This window comes from Rhinoraja longicauda, chromosome 12 (genome assembly GCF_053455715.1).
Source record: "Rhinoraja longicauda isolate Sanriku21f chromosome 12, sRhiLon1.1, whole genome shotgun sequence".
In the NCBI taxonomy this organism is placed as follows: domain Eukaryota; kingdom Metazoa; phylum Chordata; class Chondrichthyes; order Rajiformes; family Arhynchobatidae; genus Rhinoraja; species Rhinoraja longicauda.
This window is the reverse complement of record NC_135964.1, coordinates 2,786,536-2,803,806: the sequence shown is the minus strand read 5'-3', so window position 1 is coordinate 2,803,806 and position 17,271 is coordinate 2,786,536. Positions and strand designations below refer to the sequence as shown.

General features: G+C 40.0%; 1 protein-coding gene across 1 annotated transcript in view; it reads left to right on the top strand.

Annotated features, from left to right (window-relative positions):
* LOC144598635 (cilia- and flagella-associated protein 47-like) overlaps positions 1–16,930 on the top strand; it is a 426,611-nt gene extending 409,681 nt beyond the window's left edge. The window contains exon 65 of the mRNA XM_078408845.1: positions 16,236–16,930. Within this exon, the coding sequence (XP_078264971.1) occupies positions 16,236–16,460 (225 nt within the window). The 3' untranslated portion in view covers positions 16,461–16,930. The remainder of the gene's footprint in view (positions 1–16,235) is intronic.
* The last annotated feature ends 341 nt before the right edge of the window (positions 16,931–17,271 follow it).

The window sequence follows — 17,271 nt, the reverse complement described above, 5'->3', positions numbered from 1 at the left end:
GTACTCAAGATCTGATCTACCAATGCCCTTTACAACTGGAGAAAATGATCATACAGCTTTATTGGCGTCATGGTTGTGGAACTGAAATGAGCATTGACTCATGAGATTCAAGGGTAATTTACCACTCCAATCAATTGTGTTAATATCAGTTCTGTAGCCTATTTTTTAAATAGTTGAGTGAATTTGCAATGAACTATTGAGTTTATTGTGAATAAAATGGATCATGAGTTTACTTTAAAACTGGTTATTGAAGTTAATATCACCTATAAACATAATATATAAAGAATGATCCTGGTAAAATGTGCACTCTCACTGCTAAATACCACTTACAATTAATCAGTTGGTTTGGGAGACAAATATTGTCCACAATTTGATATTCTCATTAGTACTGAGCATCCTTCCCATTCATTAGGTTCCACTTCAGGTAATGCAAGAGCAAATAAATTCCATCACAGCACAAATCATCACACGGTCATAGAATTATACAAGGAGAAAATTGGCCCATCGGCCTAACTCGCCCATGCTAACTAAGTTACCTACCTGAGCTAGAACCGTTTGCCTGCTTTTGTCCCATATCTTTCAATCTTTCCTATCCATGTAGCTGTGTAAATATCTTCTGAACATTGCAATTATGCCCGTCTGTACCACTTCCTCTGGCAGCATATTCTATATACCCACTGCCTATTGTGTGAAAAATGTGTCCCTCAGACACCCTTTAAATCTTTGCCCCCTCACCTTCAACCTATGCCCCCTAGTTAGAGGGAAAGATAGATTAGCCATGATTGAATGGCGGAGTAGACTTGATGGGCCAAATGGCCTAATTCTGCTCCTATAGCTTATGAACTCCTCAGTTGAGGTTTCCATAGCTACAAAGGGCATTAAAATTCAGGCTCCCTTCACTACAATCATTCTCCACTTTAAAAAAACAATGTCTTGGCCTCCACAGCTGTCTGCGGCAATGAATTCCACAGATTCACCACTATCTGGCTAAAGAAATTGCTCCTTATCTAGGATAAGGTATGAACTCTGAAGCTGTACCCTCTGGCTCGAGACTCTCCCATTACTGGAAACATCCTTTCCACGTCCACTCTATCTAGGCCTCTCATTATCTAGTAGGTTACAATGAGATCCCCCCTCATTTCCTCTTCTCTTTTAGAAAGTAGTCTACCAGAATGCATGATCGTACACTTTGCTATGCTGTTTTCCAATTACCACCTCTTTGCCCACTCTCCCAACCTGTCTAAGTCCTCTGCAGGCACCCTGCTTCCTCAAACTCACCTACCCCTCCACTTACCCTCGTAGCATCCACAAACCTACCTACAAAGCCATCAATCCTATGATGCAGATCGTTAACATATAACTACCCAACACCGACCCCTGTAGATCACCACCAGTGACTGGTCACCAACCAGAAAATCCCACTCTTTGCCTTCTGCTCATCAGCTAATACTCTTTCCATGCTAGTGCCTTGCCTTTAATACCACGAGCTCCTATTTTATTTAGCAGCCTCGCATGCGGCACCTTATCAAAGGCCTTCTGAAAATCCAAGTATACAACGTCCACTGACCCCTCCTTTGTGTATCCTGCTTGTTACCTCCTCTAAAAACAGCAACAGATTTATCAGGCAAGATCTTCCCTGAACAAAACCATGCTAACTTGGGGCAATGTCATCAAGTGCTTCCAAGTAGCCCAACACTTCATCCTTAATAATGAACTCTAAAGTTTTAGCAACCACAGAAGTCAGACTAACTAGCCTATAATTTCCTATCTTTTACCTTGCTCCCTTCCGAGACAAAAGAGTAACATTTGCAATTGTCCCTGGAACCATTCCTGACTCATGATTCTTGAAAGATCACTACCAATGTCTTCACAATCTCTACAACTACCTCTTCCGGAACCCTGGTGTGTAGTCAATCTGGTTGAGGTGACTTATTCAACTTCAGACCTTTCAGCTTCTCAAACTCCTTCTCTGTAACAGTAACTGCATTCACTTCTATCCCTGACTCTCTTGAATTTTGGGCACATTGCTGGTGTCTTCCACTGTGAAGACTGATGCAAAAAACATTTTCAATTAATTCGCCATTTCTTAGTCCCCCATTACTACTTCTCCAGCGTCATTTTCCAGCAGTCCCATGTCCACTCTTACCTCTCTTTTACTCTTTATATACTGTAACTGAAAAAACTTTTCTTATCCTCTTTCAGATCACAGGCTAACTTTCATATTTTCACCCCGTTTTGCTTTTTTAGTTGCCTTCTGTTGGTTTTTAAAAGCTTCCAAATCCTCTAACTCACCACTAATTTTTGCCATGTTATATGCCTTCTCTTTTGCTTTTATACCAACTTTGACTTCCTTTATCAGCCACGGTGGCCTCATTTTCCCCTTGGTATATTTCTTCCTCTTTGGGATGAAAAGATCCTGTATCTTCCGAATTACTCTGAGAAACTCCTGCCATTGCTGCGCTACCATCATTCCTGCTGGGGTCCCTTCCCATCAACTTTGGCCACCTCCTCCCTCATGCCTCTTGGTGGTTACCTTTATTCAACAGTAATAATGATACATCCAAGTTCAGCTTCTTCCTCTCAAACTGCAGGTTGAATTCAATCATATTATGATCACCGCCTCCTAGGGGTTCCTTCATCTTAAGGTCCCCAAACAAGTCTTGTTCATTGCACAACACCAAATCCAGAACTGCCTTTTCCCTAGTGGGCTTGACCACGTTGTTCTAAGAAGCCATCTTGTAGGCATTCTACAAATTCCTTCTCTTGGGATCTAGTACGAACCTGATTTTCCCAGTCTGCTTGCGTATTGAAAACCCCATGACCAATGTAACATTGTCTTTCTTACATGTATTTTTTATTTCCTGATGTAATTTGTGCTCTAATATATTAATTATGATCTGGTACATTAATTAACTTTGGAAAGATTTTGCAATTAAAGAATAGCAATCTTGCATCATATTGCTCTTTCGAACATGAGCAGCACAGTGTCACAGCTGGTAGAGCTACTGCCTCGCACACCAGAGACCTGAGTGCGACCCTGACCTCGGCCGCTGTCTTTGTGGAGTTTGCACCTTCTCCCTGTGACTGCATGTGTTTTCTCCGGGTGTTCCAGTTTCCTCCCACATCCCAAAGTTATGCAAGTTTGTAGGTTAATTGGCTTTGTAAATTGCTCCTAATATATAGGGAGTGGGTGAGAAAGTGGGATAACATAGAACTGGTGCGAATGGGCGATGGATGGCCAGCATGGACTCGGTAGGCTGAAGGGCCTCTTTCCACGCTGTATCTTTAAGCTAAACTAAACTAAAATTAAATAAATTTGCAGGTACAATTTCCATTACAACACTATTTATTTGAGAAGATGACATAATGTGCAATACATTTGATCATTTATGTGCTAACTGTTATTGAACTATTTAGTTCGGATATACATCAAACTTAACTTTACATAATGTCCATAATTTTGAAAAATCTACTCAGTTTTCACAAGTGTACAAGGAAGATCTCCAAAAATGAATCAGAACACATGACTTCAATAAAAAACTTTTTTGAAAATGTGAATACTTTATAGTTAATAGAATTTTAATTAACTCCTCCAACAGATGTAATTTGGAAACAGCTCAGTCTATAGTAGATTGATCTCCAATTAAGGTATGAATGAACATCAGGCCATTCAGCAGACTCACTGCAGAATTAATGCAGCTTAAAAGTTACAGTTTGGGCATTGAGCCAGAACTGAGCTTTCAGCCCCAAAGCTTAGCCCAATAATAAAACTACTGCAATTGAAAGAAAACTTAGGAATAACAAGGTCTTGCTGAAAAAGAGAGATCTGGTGCCTGTGTTGCAATTACTGTTTCTGATCTGGAAGCAGGTTTGCAAATCCCATGATACTTCAAAGTCATGTTACCTCTGTAGTGCGGCTGGTGTACAGTAAGTGGCAAATGTTTTGGCACAAGGGGATCCTCTTTAAATCGCGAACTGAAATCGTGTTGGCCTGTCTACCCTACCACTCTCAGTCAAAATTACTGTAGTGGTCCACCCACACGAGCACATACCTCACTGGCCATCTGCACCCAGACATCAAAAGGCACTATGGTGGAACAATGAGGAAGGCTTGGCTGGAAAATAACCTTAACATCTTTAACAGCGTATGATACCCAGTAAAGTTCTGATTGAGGCTTTGTTGAGTGTTATTGACATTGATATTTAAATGCCTCTGACATTGAGGAATACTTAATAACTTATGAAAAAGAATGATAAAATAATAAATATAATTTAAAAAGCAGTTAACATAAACAATCAATTGAAAACATTAGACTAATGGGAAATATTTTTTCAAATCCAATTTATTTTTCCCATCCCCATCAAAATTGTGGCTTTACAGTCAATGAGAGGCCTCAGTCAATAGTCAATAGTCAATAGTCGTTTATTTGTTACATACACATAAATGTGTAGTAAAATGAAACATTACCCGCAGTTGAACAATAAGACCAATAAGATTAATCAATAAAAATGCAATAACACATACAATCACAACTAACACCAAACAAAAAGAAACATCCATCACAGTGAGTCTCCTCCTGTCCCTCCTCACTGTGATGGAAGGCCAGAATGTATTTTTCTCTTCCCTGCCGTCTTGTCCCGCGGTCAGGCTGTTGGAGTTGGAGATCCTGTGCGATGACCGATCCGATGCAGGATTCAAGCCATGATTTCCTCAGCATAGTTCTGAGGAATCCAGGCAAGACTTGCTTCTGGTGCACAATGCATGAGTGAATATCCAGGACTGCTTGATGTTACCTTTTTTGTTAACTCTTTAGTTGACTCTAATACAGAATACAGAGTTTTATTTGTCATTCGGTACCGAGGTACCGAACGAAATTACATTGCAGTCACACACAAAAAAAAAGAACACAAGACACATGACCCCAACACAAACATCCATCACAGTGACTCCAAACACCCCCTCACTGTGATGGAGGCAAAAGAAGAACACCAGACCAACTGATGAATTTTAACATGTCTCTCTGAAACAAAATTAGCAACGCAGTTTTAAAGCAAAAACACCCTTTCCAAATGTCACCATGGAATGACCTTCTTAGATAATCTTTGCAATAATGTACACAACCTATCATTCAGTGAGTAACATAACTAACCTGGTTATTTACTTACTAATCTATTTAGAAATTGCAAAACTTGATTTTGTTTGGAAGATAACTGTTGACTGTTGTGAAGAGTGTTTTGTGTGATTGGTGGGAGGATGGATTTAAAGAATGGATTGTGGATTTGTTCAGCCAACACAGGTTGTTGCAATTTAAAAGACAAATGAGATAATGTGAACTCAAAGCTGTTGTTTTAAAGCCAAATAAATAATATCAAATATGCTCGGCAAAAATCACAAAGTGCTGGAGGAACTCAGCAGGTCAGGCAGCATCTCGGTAGGATGGATAGGTGACGTTTTGGGTCAGGAGCCTTGTGTCTGTCAAAGATATTTACTTTTGTTTTCTTATGTGTTCATTAATTTTCATTCAGAAATGTATTCAGAAGTAACTGGAAGCTCTGTGATGATAATATTAAACTTGGGCGTGCATTTAGATTGGGTTGGATGGAAATTGTTTCACTTGTTGCATTCATGCCACCTCTGTTTGACTTGGTGATGGTGATGGTGATGGTGATGGTGATGGTGATGGTGATGGTGATGGTGATGGTGATGGTGATGGTGATGGTGATGGTGATGGTGAAGGTGATGCCCGGCCATTTTAAACTGCACTAGTTCATGTGGTAATTGAGTTCTCAGATTAATGTTTGGTCAGGAATGCCACCTTCAAGTGATTTTTAATGAGATGAATTGCTATTTCAGAACTCATTGAAATTCAGCTGCTTCATGTTGGACCACAGATCTGAAATGGGATAACCTTTGTCCCACATGAGATTTCAAAGTGGCAAAAGGAATGCTTGGTTGCTCACTGTTTGTATTGGAACGTATGCGATGGAAATGAAATATTGCACCATATGTTCAACAAAATGGTAAACACCGATCAGCCAAAACATTATGACCACTGACAGGCAAAGCGAATAACATTGATTATCTTGTTACAATGGCACCTGTCAAGGGGTGGGATATATTAGGCAGCAAGTGAACAGTCAGTTCTTGAAGTTGATGTGTTGGATGCAGGAGAAATGGGCAGGAGTAAAGACCTGAGCGACTTTGACAAGGGCCAAATTGTTATGGCCAGACGACTGGGTCAGAGCATCTCTGAAACGGCAAGGCTTGTGGGGTGCTCCCGGTCAGCAGTGGTGAGTACTGACCGACCGTGGTCCGAGGAGAGACAAACCACAAACCAGCGACAGGGTGTTGGGCGCCCAAGGCTCATCGATGCGCGAGGGCAACGAAGGCTATCCCGTCTGGTCCGAACCGACAGATGGTCTACTGTGGCACAAGTCACAGAAAATGTTAATGGTGGTCACGGGAGGAATGTGTCACAATACACAGTGCATCAGTGCACAGTGCTGCGTATGGGGCTGCACACGGAGGACCAACAGCATATTATGCAGGTGGTCATAATGTTTTGGCTCATCAGGTCATAATGTTTTGGCTCATCAGTGTATACATATCATTTTGGAACACCAGAAGATTCAAGGATGTTCAATTATATATTTTTTCAAATTTACTGAGTGCTGTATAGAGTAGGTCTACATACGATGGGCGGCACGGTAGCGCAGCGGTAGAGTTGCTGCTTTACAGCGAATGCAGCGCCGGAGACTCAGGTTCGATCCTGACTACGGGTGCTGCACTGTAAGGAGTTTGTACGTTCTCCCCGTGACCTGCGTGGGTTTTCTCCGAGATCTTCGGTTTCCTCCCACACTCCAAAGACGTACAGGTATGTAGGTTAATTGGCTGGGTAAATGTAAAAATTGTCCCTAGTGGGTGTAGGATAGTGTTAATGTACGGGGATCACTGGGCGGCACGGACTTGGAGGGCCGAAAAGGCCTGTTTCCGGCTGTATATATATGATGATATGATGATATGATAAAAGAAACAGTAGAGAAATCATTCCAAGGGCAATGTTACGCATATTGCTGTAGGTATATCACAATTATACTAATCAGATCCCACACTGACCAAAGAGATGAACATTTTACAGGGTTAAACAATGCTGCATCTATTTGGTATATTCAGTTTTTGGTGAATGTACTTTTAATTGAAGCACTGGGAATCTAATCACGTTTCACTTAGACACCCACTGACTATATGAAAAGCTTCCAAGTTAGAAACAGTGTGATTTGATTGAAATTAATGAGCCGTCCACTCTGTTTCAAGAATAAGTTGCAGGTGTAAATTTTGAAATTAATTTTCTTCAGTCTACCAGGTGTCAAAGTGTTAGGTATTGCCACGTCAGGGAGCATTGTGCACCCAAACCTAGGTAGGAAGAATCCTGGACTAATAGTACTATGTAAGTTATCAAGGTGACGAGATTTCTTTGGCTCTGTTCCTGAGCAGTCAGTTAATTCAGTTTGCTTTGACTGAGTCAGCAACAAATTGGATGAATCCTTTTATAATGGAAGCTTGTGAGCTGGTTTGGCTACACAGAGCATATTCTTCACTCAGTTTGGAAATGTGTATGGTGTGCATAATCACCGATGAAAGATTTTCGGACAATGCTTCTTTAAACAACGTAACACAAAACAAGGAAGACACAAAATGCTGCAGTAACTCAGCGGGTCAGGCAGCATCTCAGGAGAGAAGGAATGGGTGACGTTTCGGGTCGAGACCCTTCTTCAGATAACATATCAGCTGGTCAAACATAGCATGAATAGTTTGTGATTTCTTATGTAATCAAACTAACTGCTGAATCTACAATTGGAGGGGATGAAGATAAACCCCTCGCTAACGGGATAATAATGGTCACCTATAAAGTATTCTATTATAAGAAATAAACTAATTAAGGACCAAGGCAAGGATAATTGAATAGTATTTGCAATTTAAAAGGTACATTTTCAGTTGTTAAGGTACTGTGGAACAATTTAAGAATATGTTAGATCTTTCGGAAATAATGGAACCAGGTTAAATATAATAAACATTTTGATTTTAGACAGACCTCTATAGATGAAAGTTTTATTTGTTTTTGTCGTGATGAAAATCCTCCCACATTACACAATTACATTTAATGTGTTTCACCCCAATTTAGCTTCAAGCAACAATTTATCTTCTCTGTATTTTGTTTCAATCAGATTTATTAATATAGATTCAGATTTATTATTAGCACATTCTCCCACTTATCAACCCACTTTGTAGACGCAATATTCCCCATTTCACCTTGCCACAGTGGAACAAAATAACAGCTGTTACTTGTATGATTTAAAATATTTTAGTGGCACATAATGTCCTAATAGCCAAGTATACCAAAGTTAAATTTAAATAAACAAGTGAAAAGTAAAAATATTACGTAAGATTTATTCAGATTTTATTGTTCAGTTAATCCTATTCCTGCACGAATGTAAGTGAAATATTCAGACCCACAAGTTTTTAGCATGATTCATTTGGATAATGCTAATTTATCTCCCTCTCTTTTTTGTTTAAGTTTTGATTAAAAATATTGAAAACTGATGTATTATTCACAATATTTTGGTTCTATATTTCCACTCCCATTTTTATAAAATAACTGGGCTCATCTGTAGAATTGCCGCCTTACAGCACTTACAGCACCAGAGACCCGGGTTTGATCCAAATCTCTTTATCTCTTCTTTGTCTTTTAAGCATTGCAAATAGATTGGACAGAATGAAAACAATGATTTTTTTCCCCACTTTTCTGATGAATTCTCTTCTTTCAAATGCCAATAACAGGTAAAAAGCTAAACAGGATGAAAATTTACCCTAAGTTCTCTGAGCTAAATTCATTTATGCAGTAATAGTTTTGTATTGTACTCTTTTTCCAAAATCTGCTTCCATTATTTTGGCAGCAGCGTGCATTTTGCAGCCAATACTGTTTATGCACACAGAGGTTAGATAGCACTGAACAAATTTCTACTTCATCTGTTTATTATCATTTTGATGGTTGTAGGATATTTCTGTAGCAACTTTGGCTCCTGTGTTTATGGAGCACAATACTGTACATGAAAAAGGCAGTTTACTTTTCATCATGGGAAGACTAATTGACATCCGGAATGTGTATGAAGAAACCTCGGATGCTGGTTTATTCTGAAGATAGACACAGAGTGCTGGAGCAACTCAGTGAGTCAGGCAGCATCTCTGGAGAAAAGGAACTGGTGACGTTTTGGGTCGGAACCCTTCAGTCCGAAGAAGGGTTCTGACCCGAAACAATACCTGTTCATTTTGTCCAGAGATGCTGTTGGATCTGCTGAGTTGCTCCAGCACCCTATGTCTATCTTTGACATTCTAGAATCTTTTTTCATAATTCAACCTTCAAGCACTACATCATACTTTGTGATTTAGTGATATAGTTTTCTCAGCACTAGTAACACCGTTGATGTTCAGTACCCAGAAGTGGACCAGAACAATGTGTACAATAAAAAACACACACTCACTTTGCAGTCCAACCTACTTGAAATAAAATCCATGTTCCATTCACCCTTTTGATTACTTTTTGAATATGCACAATAACTTTCAGAAATGTATTTTAACTTAAGGGTCATGAAATCCTTTTGCATTGCCATTAAAAACGGGCATTAAAATTTAGTCAGAATGTTACTCTTTTTTTTGAGGTACTACAGGATGTATAAAATCAATTGCAAAAGGTGATCCACACCTTCGAGTACATCCTCCTATTAATGGAATGTTTGGTTTCTTGTCTCCATGGGATTCAAACGCATACACATGAAGCACATAGAACATATAGTTAATGCTTAGACCATACTTCCCCTACAGAGCCCCTACTCACATGTAAAACAATTTCTACAGGGTGTGGACTACATAGGATAAAAGGCCTGAACAGTAAGAAACACAACTTGCATTGTAAAAGCATCTTCAAGTATATGCAGGTATTTATTCACAAAATGCTGGAGTAACTCAGCAGGTCAGGCAGCATCTCAGGAGAGAAGGAATGGGTGACGTTTCGGGTCGAGACCCTTCTTCAGTCTGAAGAAGGGTCTCGACCCAAAATGTCACCCATTCCTTCTCTCCTGAGATGCTGCCTGACCTGCTGAGTTACTCCAGCATTTTGTGAATAAATACCTTCAATTTGTACCAGCATCTGCAGCTATTTTCTTACATTTGAAGTATATGCAAGTGTTTTGAGTAATTAATTTGCAGGGAATTCCTTAGATTCAAACTTGCAGATGAGATTAAAAATAGAGCATTATGATGAGGAGGGTCAATCTGGAAGGAATGTTTTTGCCTCCCCCTGTTTGAGGTCCAATGTATTTGCAAGTTATGGTTTCCTGAAGCTCTGCAGGCAGGGAATCAGTCATACATTCATATCTAGATTGTGACTTGCGTCATTGCCCTCAATTTCTTAGCCCCTGGCCATTTATGAATCATCTCCACTTGCCCCATTTTCCTGCAAGCGGGAAGGAATGTTCATATTTGTGTGCATTGTGAAAGTGTGATGTACTGCCATTAGGTGGAAGTGTATGTGTGTGTGTCTGCATTTGTCAGGTGAAAGATGCGCATGAGTTTTGAAAGGCGACATTAATGTAGTTGCACTGTAGGCGACATTGCACTGTAGTTAGTAGTATGTGCGAACTGGTGTTTTTCCCCCTGTTCCCTTGACCAGACGTGAAGTTCTAACTTCTGCTTTACAAGTTCTAAATTTGTTTCATTTCTCCGAACCGAAAATAAATTACTTTGCACTTTTTCACTTCAAGCTCCATCTGCTAAAAATGTTGTTCATTCACACACTCCTTAACAATTTATTGTTTCTATCCACACACCTATAAATGAATTTCACTCAAAATGTGTGAAGTAAATCTTCAGGTCAGAAATATTATGCAGCCTCAAACCAGAAACTCACTTTACTGCTTAAAAGGCAGGCGGTAAATCATTTAAAATTAGGACAAAATACCGTATTTCGTGAATCCGCAAAATTTCCACCCGCTGTCGACAACCATAGATTGTACCAGGAAAGTGAAAGAAATTCTACCAAACAATTACTGGTCCCTCAGTTCAGCTGTTTTGATCTAGCATACACCCTCCCACGTAAATTTCCATGAAACAAGTATTTTACAATGAATTATCTGTTGGAAATACTGACAAGATCCTCAAGTGAATTACTACTGCTTTATTGAGCTAACTTAGTTATGCTTAAATCTTTAGATTGTTATTTTTCGACCAGGTTTTTTGAAATGTATTTGCGATATTCCAATTTTCACTTGGCTCTTGAGATTTTTTTTAAACTTTGAAGATTCACAATTATTCTCCAGGGAAGCAAAGCAGCACCTTTGAATGGGAAGCACCTCCTCTACATCTTTTATTGGCAAGGAAGGGAATAATGCTAAACACGAGGTCAAATAAGTCAATTTTAAAGGGCAACACAGTAGAAGTGCCTTGAAATTCATCCTCCATTTATACTAATAGTGCACCAAATTGGAACCAGCACTAAAATAAAACCAGAAACTGCTGGAAATACTCAGCAGGCCAAGCAATATCAGTAAAAAGAGAAACAGAGTTAATGTTTAGAATCGTTTTAGGGCAATGTACATCAAGACGGAGTTCTTAGCATCCAAAATGATTTCTGTTGACTTCTATTGAATTGAATTTTTTGGCGAAAATCTAAAGGAGGACAAAATCGTTTTGATTAAAAAACAATAGGTTCTGTACTACAGTCATGGGTAATCTTTGCTTCAACTTTCCCAAGAAATGAGTAATGTGGTGCAGAGTAATCACAATACTTAATTTTCCAGTCGCTGGATCATTTAAAAGAGTAACATGTGACTTCCGTAAAATTGGTCAATATTCATGCACAGAACAAATAATTAATCATCTGTTTTCCAAGGCAGCATATTTATTGTCTTTAATACAGGAGCAAGACAAATGTACAAGTGGCCCATTAATTGCTAGATGTATCCGTGGATTTCATTAAGTGCTGCAATAGATTGCATGTACTTGCACACGATCTTTCTATCAACCCACTTAGATGAAAAATAAAAGGAATTAACGTTCAAATAATGTATGTCAAAGGACAAAATGCAGAGAATAGTCATATTTCATCTATTATTTTCCTGTCTAATAACATTTCATTATTACAAAATCAGATACATGCTGGATTTTCGATGAAGAATACCACTCATTATTACCATGGAAATAAATGGCATTAAGTCAGACCACTGAAATAGCAGCTCACGTTTGCATTCAAAATAGGGACTAGGGAAGAAATGGTACCTTCAACAGTACATAGATGTTACTGTGTTAGCGATCACCACAGCATGTTATATTTCATCATGCTTTAATATTGTTAACCATTTGTGGCTGTGTGAAATAACTGCAGATTGCTTTCTTAGTACATGCCCATCAGCATGATTGATTTTGGCACTGATGAAAACTCCCTTTGCTGGTGCCGGTGTTCTGACAAAGCATTCTAAATGCTTAAAAACATGAGGCTGATACCTTTCGAGCTTCCATTCAGCAACATAATTCTCCACTTTTAATATCTTATCCTTCGGCTCTCTTGAGCATCATGCATCACCTAGTGTTGACACTTTATCTGATCTATCTTAACAACTTGTGATTTCATCTTGCCAACGGGTGAAAGTTATAAATGGATGTCAAACTAGACAATTGAATACAACAAGAAATAGGAACAGGAGCACAGTGGGGCAGTGGTAGAGTTGCTGCCTTACAGCGCCAGAGATCTGGGTTCAATCCTGACTCCGCTTATCTGTACGGAGTTTGTATGTACTCCCCATGTCCGCGTGGACTTTCTCCAGTTTCCTCCCACATTTCAAAGACTTACAGGTTTGTAGGTTAATTGGCTTCGGTGAAATAATAATAATAATAATAATAATAATACATTTTATTTATATAGCGCTTTTCATATACTCAAAGACGCTTTACAGAGATTTTGAGAACATAGGGAAATTAATAAATAGATAAATAAGTAAATAAATAAATGAACAGAGAAAGGAGACAGTAGGTGAGGTGACCTTCAGTGGTTGAAGGCAGTACTGAACAGGTGAGACTTCAGCGATGTTTTGAATGTGGTGAGTGTGGGGGAGTCTCTAACGGTTTGGGGTAGTGAGTTCCATAGGGTGGGAGCAGCGATGGAGAAAGCCCTGTCCCCCCAGGATCTGAGTTTAGTCCGGATGTGGGGGGATAGGAGATTGGCAGCGGCAGAGCGGAGGGTGCAGGTGGGAGTGTGCCTGTGGAGGAGGTCGGTCAGGTAGGATGGGGCCAGGTTATGGAGGGCTTTGTAGGTTATGAGGAGGATTTTGTACTGGATTCTCTGGGGGATGGGGAGCCAGTGGAGTTTATAAAGGACGGGGGTGATATGGTCACGGATCGAGGTGTGTGTGAGTAGACGGGCAGCGGAGTTTTGAATGTATTGAAGTTTATTGATGATTTTTGAGGGTGCGCCATAGAGGAGGCTGTTGCAGTAGTCCAGACGGGAGGTGATGAAGGCGTGGATGAGGGTTTCTGCAGCTGTGGAGGAGAGGGATGGACGGAGACGGGCAATGTTTTTGAGGTGGAAGAAGGCTGTCTTTGTGATGTGTTTGATGTGTTTGTCGAAGGAGAGGGTTTGATCAAGGATGATTCCAAGATTCCGGATGTGAGGTGAGGTGGATACTGGGAGACCATCAATGTTGAGGATGAAGTTTTGGGTGGATTTGGTGATAAGTTGTCTCTAGTGTGTGTAGGATAGTGTTCGTGTGCCTGGATCGCTGGTCAGCGTGGACTCAGTGAACCGAAGGACCTGTTTCCATGCTGTATCTCTAAACTAACCAAACTAAAAGTAGGCCATTCAGCCCCTCAAGCCTGCTCCATCACTCAATAGAATCATGGCTGATCCGACTTTCCTTAAGTTCAGTTTCCTCCCCCTTCTCCACCCTCTGTGATTCACTTACTGTTTAAAAATCTATTTATCTCAGCTGTGAAAATATTTGAGGATTCGCCCTCCTGATATTTCAGCTACAAGAAATTACAAAAACTCAAAACCCTTTGCGAGGAAGAGATTCATCACCTAAATCTTAAAAGACAGTTCCTTTTTCCGAGACTGTTCCCTCTACCCGAGACTGTCACACGCAAGGATGATGATGGTGATGCAACCAGATTCTTTATTCCCTTACTATTTTTAATTGCCATCCAAATGAAGTCCAGCTTCTGAGCTTACATCATCTCCACGACCACACTTATTTCATCCCTCATTAGCAGAGCCACCCACCACCTTTAACTTCCTGCCTAAAAGTCAAATGTCCCTTAATATTGAGTTTCCAGCTTTGGTCTCCAAGTAACCATGGTGATTAGGACATATTTCTCTCTCCCCTTCCTTGTGCTGTTTGTTTATTGATTTTGTTTCAGAAACTATATGCACTTGGAAGTAGTTCTTAAATTTGTCTTTTTACCATTTCTCCTGTCACTAATCCCTCTCGACTGAAATGTCACCGATTCCTTCTCTCCAGAGATGTTGCCTGTCCCGCTGAGTTACTCCAGCTTTTTGTGTGTAACCCCATTCTTCCCTGCCTTCCTCGATTACATTCTATTTTTCTCTTGATTCCTAGTCTTCACGGTGCAATTCTAGTTTAAAGTACAACAGCACCAGCAAAACCCTGTGAGGGTATTAATCCCAATGTTGTGTGGATGTGCTCATCCATTTTATATAGGTCCCATCTTCCCTTGAAATAGCTCCGATGCCTCAGAATCTAAATCCCGTCTTCCTACATCATCCTTCAGCCACTTTTTCTTCTCATGTATCCTCCTATTTCTGCTGTTGTTTATGCATGCCACGAGGAATGAGCTGAGATTACTATCCTCGAGGTACTGCTTTCTCATCCCATTCCTAATTTACTACCTTCAGTTGCAGTTTTATAGTTATATAATCATAATTATAATCATAATAGTACTTTATTAGCCAAGTATGTTTTGCAACAAACGAGGCATTTGATTTGCCATACAGTCATACCAATAAAGAGCAACAAGACACCCAAATACATTTTTAACATGAACATCCACCACAGTGACTCCCCACATTCCTCACTGTGATGGAAGGCAAAACAAAGTTCAATCTACTTCCCTTCTTTGTTCTCCCGCGGTCGGGGCACTCGAACCTTCTGTTGTCTGGGCAGTCGTGCCCTCTGCGTCGGGGCGATCAAGCTCCCGCATCAGGGGGATCTCAGCTCCCCCGCGCTGGGCGATTGGACCCCGGGTCGGGGCTGGTCGAACTTCGTGTGGCTTGGAGCTTCCCGACATCAGTCTCTACCCGAGACTGAGCTCCTCGATGTTGAAATCCGCAGGCCGCGTTAATCCCAGGAGCGCCAATCCCAGGCAAAGGATCACAGGCTCCGATGGTAAGTCCAGGGCCCCGCGGTGGGGCTCAAAGTCAGTCTCGAGCAAGGCTGCCAGCTCCATGATGTTAGGCCGCAGAACGACCGGAGATACAACCCAGAAAACAATCGCATCTCCGACAAGATAAGAGATTGAAAAAAGTTTCCCCCATCCCCCTCCCCCACCCCCACATAAAACAAATCAGAGAACATTAACACAAACTTTTAAAACACACTAAAAAAAAATAAAAAGATGAAAATTCAAGACAGACTGTTGGCGAGGCTGCCATCGTTGACGGTGCCACCCAGTGGATATAAGGGTATAAGATCATATATGATAGGAGTAGAATTAGCTTCTTTACCATTCACCCCATCAAGTCCACTCCGCCATTCTATCATGGCTGATCTATCTCTCCCTCCTTACCCCATTCTCCTGCCTTCTCCCCATAACCTCTGATGCCCATACTAATCAAGAATCTATCCATCTCTTCCTTAAAAATATCCACTGGCGTGGCCTGGACAGCCTTCTGTGTCAAATAATTCCAACAGTTACTCAACAGATTACCTACTTATTCTACATTCCCTTTCTTAATCCATCTCTTATCTTTCACAACAGAGCACTTGCATTGTTGCTCCATTACAATATTTTACTAATGGATCCACGATATCTGCTGGAATCAGTGTGGAAACAGTAGTTGCCCCATTTGTGATGGAATGGGAATATTCACATTTTTAACCTAGAGTTTTGTATGTATACTGTATTAAAGCTGTGAAGAAAAAGCCTGACCTCTTGACACTTGTATTTATAGACAGCAGACATGCAATGGATGTATGAGGTCAATGGTTTGGATCCCCAGTACAGTCCTCCTAACGTTCAACATGGCAAAGTCAACACTACAGGGTTTAGGCACTGTGTTCCGGTACGACAACGCAACTTCATTCGTGAAAACCTCAAGGTGATGGCAACTGCAGTGTCCTCTCCTCTTAAAGGCACTCCTCTTGTCACATCAAGCAAAACATGTCGAGCAAAGTAAATGCAAAGCAATTCGCATTTAGTTGCATTTTCATATTGCGACTTAAAGTTGATAAGAATACTGAATGTTTAGTCCATATGCTCAAAGGCCTATACATTGGAATAGATGGAGAAATTGCCATGATTTCATTAACTATTATGAACTAATGTGTGTTGTTGCATGATTATATCTAATGCATTGTCTTTTTCTAATAAATATTTTCAGAATGACCATCATCATCAATTCATATCATTTTCTATATAAATGATTTTGTCTGCATTCACATTTTTTAAACTATAAATTCTATACGATCAGCAAAATCTTTCCCCAATTTAATATGTTCTGAAAAATTGATGCCAACAGACCTATGATGGTTGGTACCATGTGTTAGAATTCACTAGTTGCCATGCTTTATTAACTACTATGAACAAATGTGTGTTTGTTGCATGATTATATCTCGTGTATTGTAGTTTTCCAATAAATATTTTCAGAATGACCATCATCCATTCATGCCATTTTCTTTTTAAAAGATTTTGTTCTGCAATCACAGTTTTTAAATTATAAATTCTACACGACCAGCAAAATATTGCCTCAGTTTAACACTTTTTGAAAAATGGATGCAAACATGTCAACAGCACTATAACGTTTGGTACCATTTATTAGAATTTATGTTCATAAACAATTAAAAAGTGGCAAGACATAATTATTTTCACCAGGTGACATTTGTTATCATGTTTGACAAAACAATTATTACTTTTGGCCATTTGACAATAGACAATAGGTGCAGGAGTAGGCCATTCGGCCCTTCGAGCCAGCACCACCATTCAATGTG